Here is a 16727-nt window from a genome sequence, read left to right on the forward strand (position 1 = left end):
AATTGCAACATAACCTCCCTGCTTTTAAACTCAAACTCTTGAGCAATGAAGGACAATGCCATTTAACTTCTTAATTACATATTGCATCTGCTGACCAACCGTGTAAGATTCCTGCACAAGGACACCTAGGTCCCTCTGTGTAGCGATGTTCTGGAATTTTTTAAACCATTCCAACAGTCCTTTTTACTGTGATTCCAATCAAAATAGAATACTTCACATTTATTAACATTGTACTCCATCTGCCAGACCTTTACCTACTCAGTTAAACTATGTCCTTTGCAAAGCTTCACATTCCTCTGCACACAGCTCTACCACTCATCTTAGTGTCATCCACAAACTCTCACACACGGGTCCCCAACTCCAAATCACTTATGGCCAACCAGAAAAACACTCATTTACCTTGCTCTTGTTAACTCTTGCTTCTTGTTAACCCATCCTCTATCCATGCTAATACATAGCCCATAACACAGCAGCCTTTTCTGCGGCACCTTACTGAATGTCTTTTGGAAATCCATACACCATATCTACTGGGTTCCCTTTGTCCACGTTATTTGTAGTGTCTCCATAGAATTCCATTAGGTTAGTTAAACATAGCCTGCCCTTCATGAATGTACACTGAGTCTGCCCAACGGGACAATTTCTAACTAGATGCCTGGCTATTTCTTCCTTGATAATAGACTCAAGCATTTTCCCAACTACACATGTTAAACTTTGATTATGTACTACTTCTGTCACTGCTATAGGCACCATGGTGGCGCAACTCAAAGCTTCTCAGTATATTTTAATGAAAAAGTACATCAGAAAATTGTCTATTCCCATGTCATGTCACCTGATGCAATATACCTCCAACAGTCCTTCCTCATTTAGCACTTGCATATCTTAAGTGCAATATCTACTTCCAGACCATAATCTATGATTTCTCACAAGGAAAAGTACTGTATAAGTTTCCATTTACTTAAAGACAATTTTGCAGTTCAGCCAATGTGTCCAATTCCCCATCTCACTCATCACTAAGCCATGCAGAGAAACAAAGCACTAGCTTTCAAAGTTTGAACTTCCTGTAGCCTACTCCTTAATCAGTTGTCAGTGAAAGCTAAAGGCAGGGCGTAGCATACTTAAACACTATCTGAACAGGATAAACTGTTAATGCAATGTGGAGTCACCTATTAGTTCCTGAGGACTGTGAAGTCCCCTCATTCAAGTAAACAAGCTTTCAAAATTACAGACTGCAAAATTACTGAAATTGTTTTCTCACATTGGGTTTAGATGAGCAACATGGAGTTCTCTGTATTTTACTGGAATAACCATTTGATACTTCTGTCACTCCAAGCAGACTGAAGAATATTAACACAAAGCCGAGAAGCAAACGTTACAGCAGAGTGGCCAAATTGATGGCTTGCTAATGCTGTATTCAAAATAAGCTGATGAAAAAGACAGAAGGCGTAACAAATACACTCAATGAAATGAGATTTTTTAGCTTCAATGGTTGTATTGAAACAGCTGTGGCTTTGCAATGACAATGTTGTTAGATGTTAGACTATTTAGGTTAACCCTGAGTTCAAGAGATTGCACATCGTAAAATGTTGTGGTTCTGTTCGCCGAGCTGGAAGTTTTTACTGCAAACGTTTCGTTCCCTGGCTAGGGAACATCATCAGTGCTATTGGAGCCTCCTGTGAAGCGCTGCTTTGATGTTTCTTCCGGTATTTATAGTGGTTTGTTCTTGCCGCTTCCGGGTGTCGGTTTCAGCTGTAGTAGTTTGTATGTGGGGTCCAGGTCGATGTGTCTGTTGATGGATGTTCTTGCCGCTTCCGGATGTCAGTTTCAGCTGTAGTGGTTTGTATATGGGGTCCAGGTCCATGTGTCTGTTAATGGAGTTTGTGGATGAATGCCATGCCTCTAGGAATTCCCTGGCTGTTCTCTGTCTGGCTTGTCCTATGATGGTAGTGTTTTCCCAGTCAAATTCATGTTCCTGGTTGTCTGAGTGTATGGCTACTAGGGATAGCTGGTCGTGTCGTTTTGTGGCTAGCTGATGTTCATGGATGCGGATTGTTAGCTGTCTTCCTGTTTGTCCTATATGGTGTTTTGTGCAGTCCTTGCAAGGTATTTTGTAAACTACGTTAGTTTGGCTCGTGCTGGCTATTGGGTCCTTTGTTCTAGTGAGTTGAAAGTAACCACCCCAACACACACAAACGAAGCTGCATCAGGACACTATTCAAAAGAGCCACAACACACTGCAGTACACCAGAACTGCGAAAAGAGGAAGAGGAACACCTATACAAGGTATTCGCCAAAAACGGATACCCACGCAACTTTATCACCAGATGTCTAAGAGATAGACCACGGAACGAGGACATACCACAACCAAAAGGACTAGCCACACTACCATATGTCAGGAGCGTCTCAGAACTGACAGCCAGACTACTGCGACCCTTAGGACTCATAACAGCACACAAGCCAACTTCCACACTCAGACAACAACTCACTAGAACAAAGGACCCAATAGCCAGCACGAGCCAAACTAACGTAGTTTACAAAATACCATGCAAGGACTGCACAAAACACTATATAGGACAAACAGGAAGACAGCTAACAATCCGCATCCATGAACATCAGCTAGCCACAAAACGACACGACCAGCTATCCCTAGTAGCCATACACTCAGACAGCCAGGAACATGAATTTGACTAGGAAAACACTACCATCATAGGACAAGCCAGACAGAGAACAGCCAGGGAATTCCTAGAGGCATGGCATTCATCCACAAACTCCATTAACAGACACATGGACCTGGACCCCATATACAAACCACTACAGCTGAAACTGACACCCAGAAGCGGCAAGAACATCCATCAACAGACACATCGACCTGGACCCCACATACAAACTACTATAGCTGAAACCGACACCTGGAAGCGGCAAGGACAAACCACTATAAATACCGGAAGAAACATCAAAGCAGTGCTTCACAGGAGGCTCCAATAGCACTGACGATGTTCCCTAGCCAGGGAACGAAACGTTTGCAGCAAAAACTTCCAGCTCGGCGAACAGAACCACAACAACGGACACCCGAGCTACAAATCTTCAACCAGACTTTAAACATCATAAAATACATGGAAACAATTTGCTTTGCCAGGTCAATCCATGATGGTGCCACCTGAGCAGAACTAATTCTACATGCCCATATCCTGTTGCATATTCCTGAAAATTCACTTGAACCTAAGAGAAAATCATCATCATGTCTCTTACTTTCTGCAATTGCTCTAGCAGTTTCCACAACTTGAGGATATCCCAGTGCACTTTACTGCCAACAGTACTCCCTTGAATTGAGGTCATGCTTGTAATGTAGGATCTACGATAACAAATTTATGCACAACAAAAATCCCAGAAAACTGCAATATATTTACGTGTTGTTGAACAATACTTTTTTTTTGTAGCTGGATTAACAGGAGGGCTTAGAAAGGTTCATCACAATTAAATTCAATCCAATCATGCACATCTTCAGTCAAGGGTTACTGCACAGCAATCAGAAAAGGGACCCCCTTGCTACTCCCCTTTTGCATAAGCTAGAAGTGAAGACACCAATTCAACAGTCCTCCCAGCAAACTCACCATTAACACATTTAGCTCCTCAAACCAGTTTTGCCATTTTGTGAGATCACAACTAATCTGTCATCTAACCCCACATACCTGCGTTTGCCTCAAATCCCCCATTACACTTAACAAATTGAAATCTATTTGTTGTGATTGTAACAAGGTCAGCCAGTTGGAACTCATAGAATAAGAGTTCCTTGATTGAGGCTGTTAATCTGGTCCAGAGAGCTCTAGCTGACAAATATAAACAGAGAGTGACAGAGGGTCTGTTCGCTGTGACAGTTGGTTTTGAGGAAGACGCATCAACTTGAAGTACTATGCCTCTGGAAATAAAAGGTGATTTGGTAACATTACACGAGCATCTAGAGTTATTTCAATATTGATCTGTTTTAAATTAGGGGCATGGATAGGGTAAATAGACAAAGTCTTTTCCCTAGGGTTGGGGAGTCCAGAACTAGAGGGCATTGGCTTAGGGTGAGAGGGGAAAGATATATAAGAGACCTAAGGGCCAACTTATTCATTCAGAGTGTGGAATGAGCTGCCAGAGGAAGTGGTGGAGGCTGGTACAATTAAGAGGTATTTGGATGGGTATATGGTTCAGATGGGTTTAAGAGGGATATGGGCTGGGTGCTGGCAGGTGGGACTGGATTGGATTGGGATGTCCGGTCAGCATGGATGGGTTGGACCGAAGGGTCTGTTTCCATGCTGTACATCTCTAAGACTCTATGAACTTAGTGATCCAAACTGTTACCACGTTTTCCTGAGGAAATCACCAATGAAATTATTCCAAGTTTTTCATGTTATATTCAATTAATTAATTTGCCATTCATGAAGGAAATTACTTTGCCATTTGATTTGAGAGTTAACCCCACCCACTCAGCTGAGGCAAACCTTACATAAGGCCAAAAATCAAATTTCATAAATCTCACAATTCTGCACACAAAATGTTTGGTTGAAGTTCCAAGGACAAAGGCCATATCAATAAGACTTGGCCAGTTCAGAAAATGAGTGGGGGATGGGAATGAGGAGTTTGGAAGTGGAAGATGCTTTGTTTTCTGCCTCAACTTAAACATCCTTCTGTCAAGATGTACAATGCCAAGCTGAAAATCTCAGACTAAAAACACAAAGAGGAATAGACAGAAAGCAGGTAACGTGGGCTGCACTCAAAGAAATTCAGCTTCTCATGAGCAACCCTGCAAAGTATCACCTTCAACCTGGCAACATGTACAGCCTCATTCCATGTGGAGAAAGGAGGAGGAAAATTTAGAACCGAAGAGAGTAAAGAAAATCCCAAAACAGGGTGGTGCTCAAATTGCTAGCAGATATATCTGGCAAAGACTTCCCACTCACTGAGCTCTGCAGTCCACAAATCTGCATTTAAATATAGACTTGGCTGACTTGCTTTGAGTTATTTTTTTTATCACAACTACCTCCACTGGTGATTCAGAAGTGACCTTCATGACTATACAGAAACAATGGTGAGCAGGATCGAATTCCAGTATCAACTGACTGATTTGACTTGAGGTTAATCCTCAGCAGGTGAGTTTCAAAGTTTGTTTCATAGTATGAACACAACAGCAAGTCACTTGGGATGCAAAGTATTTTGCAACCCCACCTATCACTTGCCCAGTTACCTTCTCCTCAGCCACATCCCCAACCCCCAATCCCCAATTGTCCTTCCCACTCATGCCCGAAACATCAACTCTCCTCCTCTTCAGATGTTACTTGACCTACTGCACTCTTTGCTGAAAATGTGTTGCTGGTTAAAGCACAGCAGGTCAGACAGCATCCAAGGAACAGGAAATTCGACGTTTCGGGCCAGAGCCCTTCATCTTTGACTCTCAACCAATGATGAGACATTGAACCTACATTGTGGTGTCGTCTGCAAACCTTTCGATGGAGTTGGATGAAATTTGGCTACATAATCATAGAATCATAGAAATGTACAGCATGGAAAAAAAACCCTTCAGTCCAACCCGTCCATGCCGACCAGATATCCCAATCCAACCTCGTTCCACCTGCCAGCACCCGGCCCATATCCCTCCAAACCCTTCCTATTCATATACCCATCCAAGTGCCTCTTAGATGTTGCAATTGTACCAGCCTCCACCACTTCCTTTGCCAGCTCATTCCATACACATACCACCCTTTGCGTGAAAAAGTTGCCCCTTAGGTCTCTTTTATATCTTTCCCCTCTCACCCTAAACCTATGCCCTCGAGTTCTGGACTCCCCGACCCCAGGGAAAAGACTTTGTCTATGTATCCTATCCATGCCCCTCATAATTTTGTAAACCTCTATAAGGTCACCCCTCAGTCTCCGATGCTCCAGAGAAAATCATGAGTAAACCTCGTCTCTTAAATCTCTCTCTGAATGTCAGCAAAACTAAAGAGCTGATCAGAGACTTCAGGAAGTGGGGGATGCCCATATCTACATTAAACGGAGCCGAGGTGGACATGATTGAGAGCTTCAAGTTCCTGTAAGTGACTATCAGCAACAATCAGATCTGGACCATCCACATTGATGTGACAGTCAAGGCACAACAATGTATTTTTATCAGGAAGCTAAGGAAATTCAGCAAGTCTGAAGGGACTCTCACCAACTTTTACTGATGCACCATACAAAACATTCTATGTAGATGTATCACAGCTTGGTATGCACCTGCTCTACCCAGGACTTGAAGAAACTACAGAAAGTTGTGAATGCAGCCCAGACCATCACGCAAGCCAAATTTCCATCCACTGACTCCATTTACATTTCTCAATGCCTCGGAAAGGCACCCAACAAAGACCTTTCCTATTTTGGTTAGGATCTCTTCCAACTGCCTCCATCAGGCAGAACATACAAAAGCTTGAACACATACTAACAGGTTAAAGAACAGTTTCTTCCCCACTCTTAAACACATCGTTCTGTCAAGATTGGAGTGGCGCGGTGGCTCAGAGGCTAGCACAATTGCCTCACAGCGCCAGGGACTTGGGTTAAATTCCAACCTTAGGCAACTAAGTGGAGTTTGCACATTCTCCCTATGCCTGTGTGGGTTTCCTCCCAGAATCCAAAGATGTGCGGGTTCAGTGAATTGGCCATGCTAAATTGTCCACAGTGCTCAGGAATGTGTAGGTTGGGTGCATTAGTCAGGAGTCAAATGTAGGGGAATGGGTCTGGGTGGGTAACTCTTCAGAGTAAGAGTGTGGACTTGTTGGGCCGAAGGGCCTGTTCCCACACTATGGGGATTCTATGAACACTGTCAGGCTGAAAATGTTGTAGATTAACACGATTAAGACTTACGAATGGATTTCAAGTCCAATGTTATTCTGGCTTTTAGGCATTTTCTTTGTCGCCTCAAACTTAGTATTCCTCACTCTGTTCAATCACCTTTTATGTTTGATCTGCCTGTACTGCATACAAAACAATTTTGCATCATACTTTGGTACATGCGACAATAATAAATCAAATCTATTACAGACAATTGTGCGATGATTTTCTGGTGTTTACAATCACATCCATAAAGTATAATCAGAGCGCCAGAACCTGAGACAGCCTTGAAAAGTCAATATCCATGGTACACAGCTTCGGAATCAGAGAACTTAAGGGGAACTCATGAATCGCTGTTGACTTCATCTCCATTGAATTGAAACAAAGGGGGGGGGGGGGAGACTTTAATATTTCTTGATCAAAGTCAAACAAATCTTAAATTCTACCTAAAAACAAATGGTTACACCCACAGTCCTGTTCAGATGTTTTCTGAAATCACACTGCAAATCCCGCTCCACCCTCCCCTGCCTTTCCAGCTAACATCTCAGCCAAACATGAATGTAGGATCATTTCCTGGGAGGTTTGCTATATCCCACGGGGTCACTGTTGTTTCAAAAGCAGGCAACCGTCGAACGACTGAATGTCAGGGACTGATCTCATGGTTTCTGCCGTCAGGAACTGCTCCTATGATTCATCACAACTTAAAACAAAAAAAAAATCAGCAAAACTAAAAACAAGGCCAGTCAATGGGAGCGTCAGCAACTGGCTGTGAGTGAGTGATCACCGAATTCGTGACTTACTGCAAACAAAAAGAAATGCATTACACAAGGTCCGCCCGCCCCATTCTACTGCGGCTTGACGTGTCTCTGTCATCATAAGACCACGGGAGTTGTGCGATGCTTCCCTTTTCAACAGGGACCACAGAATTCCCATGAAAAGATGCAGGAAGGGAAAGGCAGGCACTGGAAACCAATATGAGACGCAGCGTGGGACTGGCGATCAATCCGCTATCGCCCCGAACTGAATTGCCATCTTACTCTGCGGTCGCCAGAGTAATTTACACTCGCGAATCCAACACCGTCCATTTGCCCTTCTTTTTTGTCTTTCCCCTAATACGAGACCTCGACCAAAAGCTGTTCCGATGAACCGGCCAGCAGGAACAAGATCGTGGTCATTCTGAAATCTGACACAAATTTCAAAAAGACAAGTCTGCGAGGAATATTTCAGTTTCGGTCTGTCAAAATCTCATTCGAACACAACAAAACAACCCTCCAGTTAACAAATGTATTTACCGTCACTTCAAACCACTAGACCTCGGCAGTGGGAAACCAAAATAACTGACAGTAAACTGACAGCAGCCAGTAAAAACACTGGCGCACTGAGAAAATGCCTTACCCACACCCAAGGATTCTCATTACGCTGTTCCGAGAGGTCACTTTGTTTTTCTGTTCCCCTTCTCTCAGTAACTCACCGATCTTTGCTATCACTAGGTAGAACAATGCAGTGAAAGTTGGCACAAAGGCAGCGTAATGTTTCCTTAAACTTCCAGCCATGTTCTGTCTCCAGTCCGTCCAAAGCCCAGCCGGCGTTCCCCCCACCGCTGCTCGACCAGGCTTCAACAGGCCAGTGTGAAAAGCATTGTACCCTTCCCTTTCACTGCAGCGATTCACAGGTGCAATCGGTTTTATCCGGAAGAGCTGGCTGATATGTCCACTGTCATCTAAGCAGAACGCACACGGTCAAAATAAAATAAAAACAAGATGCGCTTTGAAGGGAATAGTTTCTCTGCTGCAGTTTGGAAGTGCGGTTCCGCTCGGATCATCCATTCATAATCCCCAGAGGCGACTGAGCCAACGCATGCGCTACCAGTTCACCACCACCCACAACACACACACACACACAAAACAGGACTGAGGTGCGCCCCCTCTGCGAGGCGGAGGAATCAGTCTCCTCGGGACAACTTTCCAGGGTTGCAAGTATCACCATCAGAGGGGAAAAAAAAGGTTCGAGGTCAACCCCTGAAAATGCAGTAGACCGTGATTCCACCCACCCCCCCCGAACATGGTGCCAGGGGGGTCGTCAGAAGCACAGAATCTGCTGGTCGAGGAGGAGACACTGCTCTCAGAATGTGCCACGAAAAGTAACAATGAGTCCTCGCAGATTGAAGGCTGAAAAAGCCGGAGGCAATTAATTTGTTTGGGGCAGTGAGTTGTAGGCAGCGCGACCTGCAAGGGGGATGCGAACAAACTGAACTCCATGACTCCCATGAGAGGTGAGAAAATTGCTGCGTGTCTGCAAGGAAAGAGCGGACGGCTGCAGCTAATTGGGTAGCTCTTAGACAATTGGTGCAGGTGATGTTTTGTTTCTTCATGGACAGAGTTTAATACTGAAAAAACTCTGAGTTTAATACTGTGCTGCATTATTCTTCTTTAAAAAAAAGTCCCAGAGCACTTTGCAGGGACTTCCAATCAGTCAACATTTGACAATGAATTCCTCAAGGAAATGTTAGGACAGAAACCAAAAGCTTCATCAAAGGCACAGGTTTTTCGGAGCATGAAAGCAAAGGATGGATGAGAAAGAGATGGGCAGGTGAAGGGAGGAGATCAGGGGACGTGTGGACCAGGCAGCTGAAGGTATACGTGTGCGCAGTTTTGGTAGCCATATCTGAGGAAGGATGTAATGGCCCTGGAGCGTGTTCAGAGGTGGGTCATGAGAATGGTTCCAGGAATGAGAAACTTAATGTATGAAGAATGTTTGAGGGCTCTGGGTCTTTACTTAAAAGGATGGCAGGGCGGTGGGGGGGGGAGTGGGGGGCTGGTGGAGGATCTACTTGAAACATGGCTTGGGCAGAGTAGATGTCAGGAAGATGTTTCTGTTGGTAGGGGAGACTAGGACCCGAGGGCATAACCTTAGAGTAAAGGGAAGACCTTTTAGAACAGAGTTAAGAAGAAACTTCTTCAGACGGAGAGTGGTGAATCGATGGAATTCAGAAGGCTATGGAGGCCAGGTCATTGAGTATATTTAAGATCGAGATAGATAGGTTCTTGATTGTCAAGGGGATCAAGGCTACTAGGAGAAAGTGGGGCGAATGGGGTTGAGAAACTTATCAGCCATGGAGCAGATATGATGGGCTGAATGGACTAATTTCTACTCCTATGTCTTATGGTACACTCATTCATTGTGAAGTGAAGAAAATCAAATCATAATGTTGAAGGACTTTAGAATCAATCTACATACTTATTTTCTTTTATGTGTGAGCCAAGTCCTGCGTGCTCTTTAAATAAAGCAATAAGAAAAGATATTTAATCTTACACTTTTAGTTTTATTCTATCAGTAAGTGGATAAAGTATACAGAGCTCTGGGTCTTAACCTTTCTGTCCCTGACAAACTACTAAGTCAGTCAGTTCACAAAGAACAAAAGACCTATATCTGTCCCTGACCCAGTCTTTTTTACCATACAAAACATCATACCATCACTCAAGTGAAATTGTCTTCTAATTGGCTGTTGCTCTGACTCCATTCCCCGCCTCCTCGCATTCCCGGATGTCTGCTCCCACGTGACCCTCCTTTGTCTCTGAAAAGGAGCACCACGCGGCCTCCTTTCAGGCGCGAAACGGCAGACTCGCATACTTCCAGGGCGCGAAACGGCTGATCACGTGACCTCCCGCCACTCTTCCGGAACGAGAAACAAGGAGACCACGTGACCGTGCCCGCATCTCGGAGCATCACGTGATCATCCTCTGCGTACGCATCAGAGGACCACGTGACCTCCAAACGCCGAGGACACGCCCACTCGAAAGTTTACCGGTAAGCTATATATATTCTTACAACTGCCCCTTTTGGTCTCATGAAAATGAGACCAACAAACCAGTTTTATGCATCACATTCACTCTCCGACGCATAACCTTCCCCTCTTGCCAGAGCCATGGTTTCCATCTCCATCTGTGACATCTGGTAGGGCGGTGGAGCCTTCCCTTCAATTGCTGTAATAATTACCCTATTCAACAACGATCTAATACAGGGGATACAACAACATCCACACAACACGAACACACAATGAATCCTTTCCATTTCCCTACCCAGGAATCGAAAATGCCTCCTAGAGGGTTGTCAATACCTGAATGTTCATGCATTTCTTCAGACAAGGTTCTTAATCCTTCCAGGGCTCTGGTTACCGAGCCATCAGGTGCTGTATTGTTGGGGATGAACGTACAACATTGATCTCCAAACATAGAGCACACTCCCCCCTTTTCTGCCAACAACATATCTAAGGCCATTCTATTTTGTATTGTCATCAATGAGGTCTCTGCCAGTTGTTCAGAGAGTCCCGCCACAGCGTCCCTAGTTTGATTGGCTAGCCTGAGTACATAATTAATTCGATCAACATTTTTATTCAGCGTAACTGGGAATAAAGCACTAATAATTGGGAGATTCTCAAATCCTGTTGTTACCTGGTCTACCAACTTATATTCATCAGGTACGCTGTGGGGAACCCCTATTACAAAATAAAAGCTTCCGTCATCAATTCCACGGTAAAACTGTACCTGTTTGGGACTAGGATTAGTGTCGAATCTTGTCAGGGTTAACAAGAGTGGATTTTTTAGCCCTGAGGAATGATCGAGTTGTCCCTTTGTCAAGCTCACATGGTCTCGAACTTCCCATCTATTATCCAAGGGTGACAACTTCTTAGGTCCATTGTCCCCCAGTCCATGTTAATACATCCTCCCATGAAGGGCATGGGTCATAGTAAATGGCGTAGATATACATCATACTCCCTCCAGCTCCCTGTATCTTGGCCACAGTCAATTACTTGGCATAAATCAAACTGGTATATTGTATCATGCTTTTTATCATGTCTGACGTGTACCCGGCTCCCTGCCTCCCTTAAACATTTGTCCTATTGATCTCTTATTCCTGGGACTCTCTACCTTGTGTGTGTGTGTTTGTCCCTCATGGTTGATCCCCTTATTAATAGTATCATAACACTTATACATAAAATAGTGAAAACTCCCAAGCTTAACAGCCTAGAATAACGCTGGCTAATTACTAAAATAAACATAATATTCGTTATACAACAATTAAAAGTTTAAGACCCTTCTACTCTTTTTCTGTTCTTATTTGTTCTAGAGTTCTCGTTGGCGGTTTTGTGGCCGCACACTGGCTCCAATGGTACCAAGTGTCTCCTTTCCCTTGTAGTCGAACCGCATGAAATGTCCTTTCCACCACCTTGTAAGGTCCTGTCTACTGTGGATTTCCGTTTGATCACCTTCAGCAGGAACCACTCTGGTTGATGGCGCCTGGTCTGTAGGTCCCCCTTTTCCGATCCAACCTGTTTAGAGAAAGCTGAGACCAAAGCTGTTAGTTGATCGTAATAAGGTTTGTACCTTATTGAGACTCCTCCCTCTAACATCTGTATTCCAGCTCCTGGTCCCGGAAACTGCTGCCCTGTTGTTAGCTTGTACAGGGTAAACCCTGTAATAGAGTTTACTGAGCTTCTAATGGACATTAAGGCTAAAGGTAGGGCATCCACCCAGCTTAACTTCGTTTGTGCACACACTTTTCCTATTTTTCCTTTTATGGACTGGTTCATTCTCTCCACTTTTCCCTGTGACTGAGGATGGTACACCGTTCCAAATGCATGTTTCAATCCTAAAGCTGCTTCTACTTCTTGCAGGTCTTTATTCTTAAAATGTGTGCCATTATCTGACCTGACTTTCTTTGGAAACCCATGCGTTGGAATATATTGGTTTATCAAAAAGTTAATCACTGTCTTTGCATCTTCCTTTTTCGCAGGTATCACTTCTGGCCAACCAGTGTATGCATCCACTGGTACCAAAAGGTTCCTGCATCCGTTTACTCTCTCTACAATGTCAGTGTAGTCAATCACTCTTTCCTGACCTGGCATTCTTGGGAGAGGAAATTTTCCCCCTTGTGGTTTCACTGTTGCTTTTACATTATATTCTGAACACGTTTAACATTCTCTGATATAATTTTCACTCATTACCTGTAGTTCAGCCAATTGGGCTGATTCTTTGCCTGTCACTTTTCCTACCAACACTTCTTCAAATCCCTCACTTGTCTGTCGCACCACTGCCTAGGCTGCTTTAAGTCCCTCAGTTGGATGTCTGTAACAGCAACCATCCGTGAACAGCACTTCTTCTGGGTCTACTAATGGAATTGCCTGTAAATCTGGCCTAACTTTGGCGTCTCTCTGTGCCCTTTCCTCACACATATGTGGCTCTCCTTCTCCCATCTTATCAGCCATGTTAATTCCTTCATGTGTAAAAATTATAATGTGGTACACTCAGAATTTTCTCTAACCTGATCTGCCGCAGTGCCGTCATTGTAAAGGCTGTTGAGTTCACATAGGCCACTATACTATGTGTCGTCAGTACTGTTAGTGAATGGCCCATGACTATATGTGCTAACTTTTGGAGAATTTTTGCTACCCCTGCTACATGTCTTGTACATGGCGGGTACCTGTCCTCTATTGGGTCAAGGGTAACACTTACATACATCAGCACTTGCCTGCCTCCCCCTTTTTCCAGAAAATGAACACCATTTATTGTGTGTGCTTTTTCAGAAATATCAAGGCAAAATGGCTCTTTATAATCCGGGACCGCTAAATCAGCAGCCCGCGTTAGGGCCTGTTTAAGAGATATGAAACTTTCGTCTGCCTCCGTGGTCCACTGCAAATGGGCCGACAAATTTCTCATGCCTTGCTCATTTACCATGGCCCTTAGAGGAAAAGTAAGTTCTCCATATGAGGGAACAAATTGTCTACTGTACCCTGCCAACCCAAGAAATGAGAGCATGTCTTTTACAGTGACTGGTTTGGCATGATGCAGAATAGATGATCTATCGGATGGAGACACACCTGTTCCCTTACTGGAAATAACTCTGCCCAAAAAAAGACACCGTTCGTCTGCAGCATTGTAATTTAGCCCGTGAAACTTTGAAACCGACGTTATACAAGGGTAACAGCAATGAGTGTGTATCTGCCAAACAAAAAACATGGTCGGGTGCCGCCAAAAGAATGTCATCCACATATTGAAACAATCCTACCCCGTCTGGGAGCATCAGATCCTTCAGCTGCTGTCTCAGTACCTGATTAAACACCCCAGGTGATTAATAAACCCCTGAGGGATCCTTGTATAACGAAGTTGTTGGCCTTTATAGGTGAACGAAAAAATGTCCCTGAAATAATCAGCTAGGGGCAAACAAAAGAACACGTTGGCCAGATCAATGCACGAGAACCACTTATGGTCAGGGTCAGCACAGACATCGCAGTATAGGAGTTTGGGACTGGAACTGTTGGAGTCGAAACGACACTATTGATCCGTCTAAGATCATGCACCATCCTATATTTGCCTGTATTCTGCTTCTCTACAGGTAAGATAGGAGTGTTCCAGGCTGACTGAGAGGGTTCTAGCATCCCTGCTGCTACCAATCCTTCAATTGTGTCGGCGATGCCGACTTCAGCCTCTGGTTTGTGTGGGTATTGTCTCTGCCAAATTGGAGTGTGGTCTATGAAATCGAATGTGATTGGTGCGACGTGTTTGCAGTAACCAACGTCCATTGAACCTGCTGACCACAAGGCATCCGGTAGCGTATCAAGCATCGCTGCGGCCTGTGGATGGTCCGTCTTTTCCCTGCCATGAACCCTTTCAATCTGCCTATGTTCCAGCAACACCTTGTCAGTTGTTCTGTGCACTAGTCTATAACCTTCAACTGAGGGTGAATATTGCAAACCGGGTATCTGAGTCCAAACCCAATCAGTTAGCTCTATCAAGCGTTTGGACATGATTCCCAGATCTTTGGCCTGATATTCAGCATGCACTGCCAATGTGAAATGCGGTATAGCTTCTTCAGATATCTCATACCATTCCAACTGTTCCAGAGTTAGTTCCACAACACCCACCACACCTTCTAGGTGTTGATTGAATGCATGCGCATAGATGTATTGTCATCTGTCGTGATATAGGGTCACATGAAGGGGATCTGCAGGAGGAGCATAGGGATGCAGCATCTGAACCCAGGGTCGCCCTTGGTTATATAAAGACTGTATGCCGTTATTCTGCCCTTTCTCAGGTTCAAGGAGTCCCCAGTATATATCTGCCCACTGCCCTTCTGCCATTGGTGATGTGTCTGGTGATAATATAATTTGGGGTCCAGAGTGAACCATCGCCATCGAACAATTAACAGAATAGCCATTTGGAAAGGTCACTACGAGTTTGTCTGGTTCGCACAGAACTGAGACCCTGCATCTCACCAGCAAGTCACGTCCCATCAAATTCACAGGGCATGCAGGTGATGAAATATATTGGTGATAAAAGGTCTGTCCGGCCACTGATGTGATCAGTGGCAATGTCAAAGGCAGATTAGGAGGCTGATTTAAGGGGACATACTGTCCTCGGATCAATCCCTGGCGTCCCTGGGGGCCCCACAACCGGGGACAATTTTCTTCTCCAGTGCTCAGGTTGGCCACATTCAAAACAAGTGTCCAGTGGCTAACCTCTGACTCCTCCACAGCCCCTTCCTCTACCACGCATTCCTCCTGGAACAGCTATTGGTCTGCCCCCATAAAGGGGGTAATATGGCGTCGAATCAGGTGGCGGGTCTAGACTCTCCCGGTTATTTTGTGGCAACAGCTGCTGCACCATCTGATTAGTCATCTTTTGGGAGGCTTTCTTTGTCTCATTAACCTTCCGTCTAGCCTCATCAAGCTGTAACTTCAGCAACTGCACTTGTGCTGACTCATTGCTCTGTTTATCTTCATTCTGTTTTGTCCTATATCGCTTCGTGTGATGCATCAAATGTTTTTCCCACTGTTCTATAGAACACCCTGGGATATCAGGATTACTCTCCATTGCCCCATTTACTTCCTTAGGCATCCCTGCCATAACGGCATTCCTAAATAACGTGGTCTGTAGCTGACCTTACCCTGGATGGCTCCCCGCAGTATCTGTCCACGTGCCTTTGCATCTAGCCAAAAAGGCAAGCATCTCCTCGCCCTCCTTCATTGTGAAGGTGAGCGAGTGTATCGCTCCCGGTGGAATCGGGAATCTATCCCTCATTGCCCTTCCCACACAGGTGGCATGCTGCATAAATGGGTCCGAGTCAGGTACTAAGGTGGTCCCCGCAGACACTTCAATCTGCTGTACCTCCCACATACTCAATTGTCTGCCCAATTAATGCTCTCCAATCACCCATGGCCAACTTGAAGCCTAGTGTGTTTTGGCAAAATTTAGTCATCCAGGATCCACCTCCCTCCATGGGTGGGGACATTTTATCCAAAAATGCAATTCATATCCGTATAGGTAAAGGGCTGATACACATCCCCCATAAAAGAGCCTTTATAAACTAGAGGCAGTTGGTGCTGATATTTTATGGGCAGTCGCAATATCTCCCTCCGTCACAAATCATAACTGTTTTCAAACGGAGGCTGTACCCGTGAGGAGGCCTGTTCAATATGCATGGTAAGTGAGCCTTTTAAAGTGACAGGGTACGTGTTTGGACCGCCCCCTGGGCGGGACTCCTCGTCTTCACTATCTGTGCTACTCCTTGACTCCTCCTCTCTTCTTTCTCTTCAGCTTCTTTTGTCCACTTTCTTCCAACCAGTATTGACCCTTTCTTTCCCTTCACATGCTCTTCTACTTCTAATCTAACCTACTCTTCTGCTTTTCCCAAAAACGGTGACAATTTCTTCCTCTCCTCTTCTTTAGGGACTTTGCCCTGCTTTTATAAATCTTCCCATATTTCTGCATCACTGTTTTTTGTTTGTTCTTTGCAAGCCCACTAATTAACCGACTTCTAACTTTACCCCACTGCTGTTTTACGGACAACCCTAAATCAGGAGAACATCCTCCGTTTTCTTCACACTCTTT

At 44.6% G+C, this 16727-nt stretch overlaps 1 protein-coding gene and 1 pseudogene across 2 annotated transcripts in view; both read right to left on the minus strand.

Moving 5' to 3' along the window:
- Positions 1 to 8681, minus strand: part of LOC132836841 (disintegrin and metalloproteinase domain-containing protein 9-like) — a 122228-nt gene extending 113547 nt beyond the window's left edge. For both annotated transcript variants that reach the window (XM_060856368.1, XM_060856367.1), the window contains exon 1: positions 8312 to 8681. In XM_060856368.1, coding sequence (XP_060712351.1) covers positions 8312 to 8393 — 82 coding nt within the window. In that variant the 5' untranslated portion in view covers positions 8394 to 8681. The remainder of the gene's footprint in view (positions 1 to 8311) is intronic.
- On the minus strand, positions 8525 to 15743 carry LOC132836904 (uncharacterized; annotated as a pseudogene).
- Positions 15744 to 16727: the final 984 nt, after the last annotated feature.

The sequence above is a fragment of the Hemiscyllium ocellatum genome, chromosome 48 (assembly GCF_020745735.1).
Source record: "Hemiscyllium ocellatum isolate sHemOce1 chromosome 48, sHemOce1.pat.X.cur, whole genome shotgun sequence".
NCBI lineage: Eukaryota > Metazoa > Chordata > Chondrichthyes > Orectolobiformes > Hemiscylliidae > Hemiscyllium > Hemiscyllium ocellatum.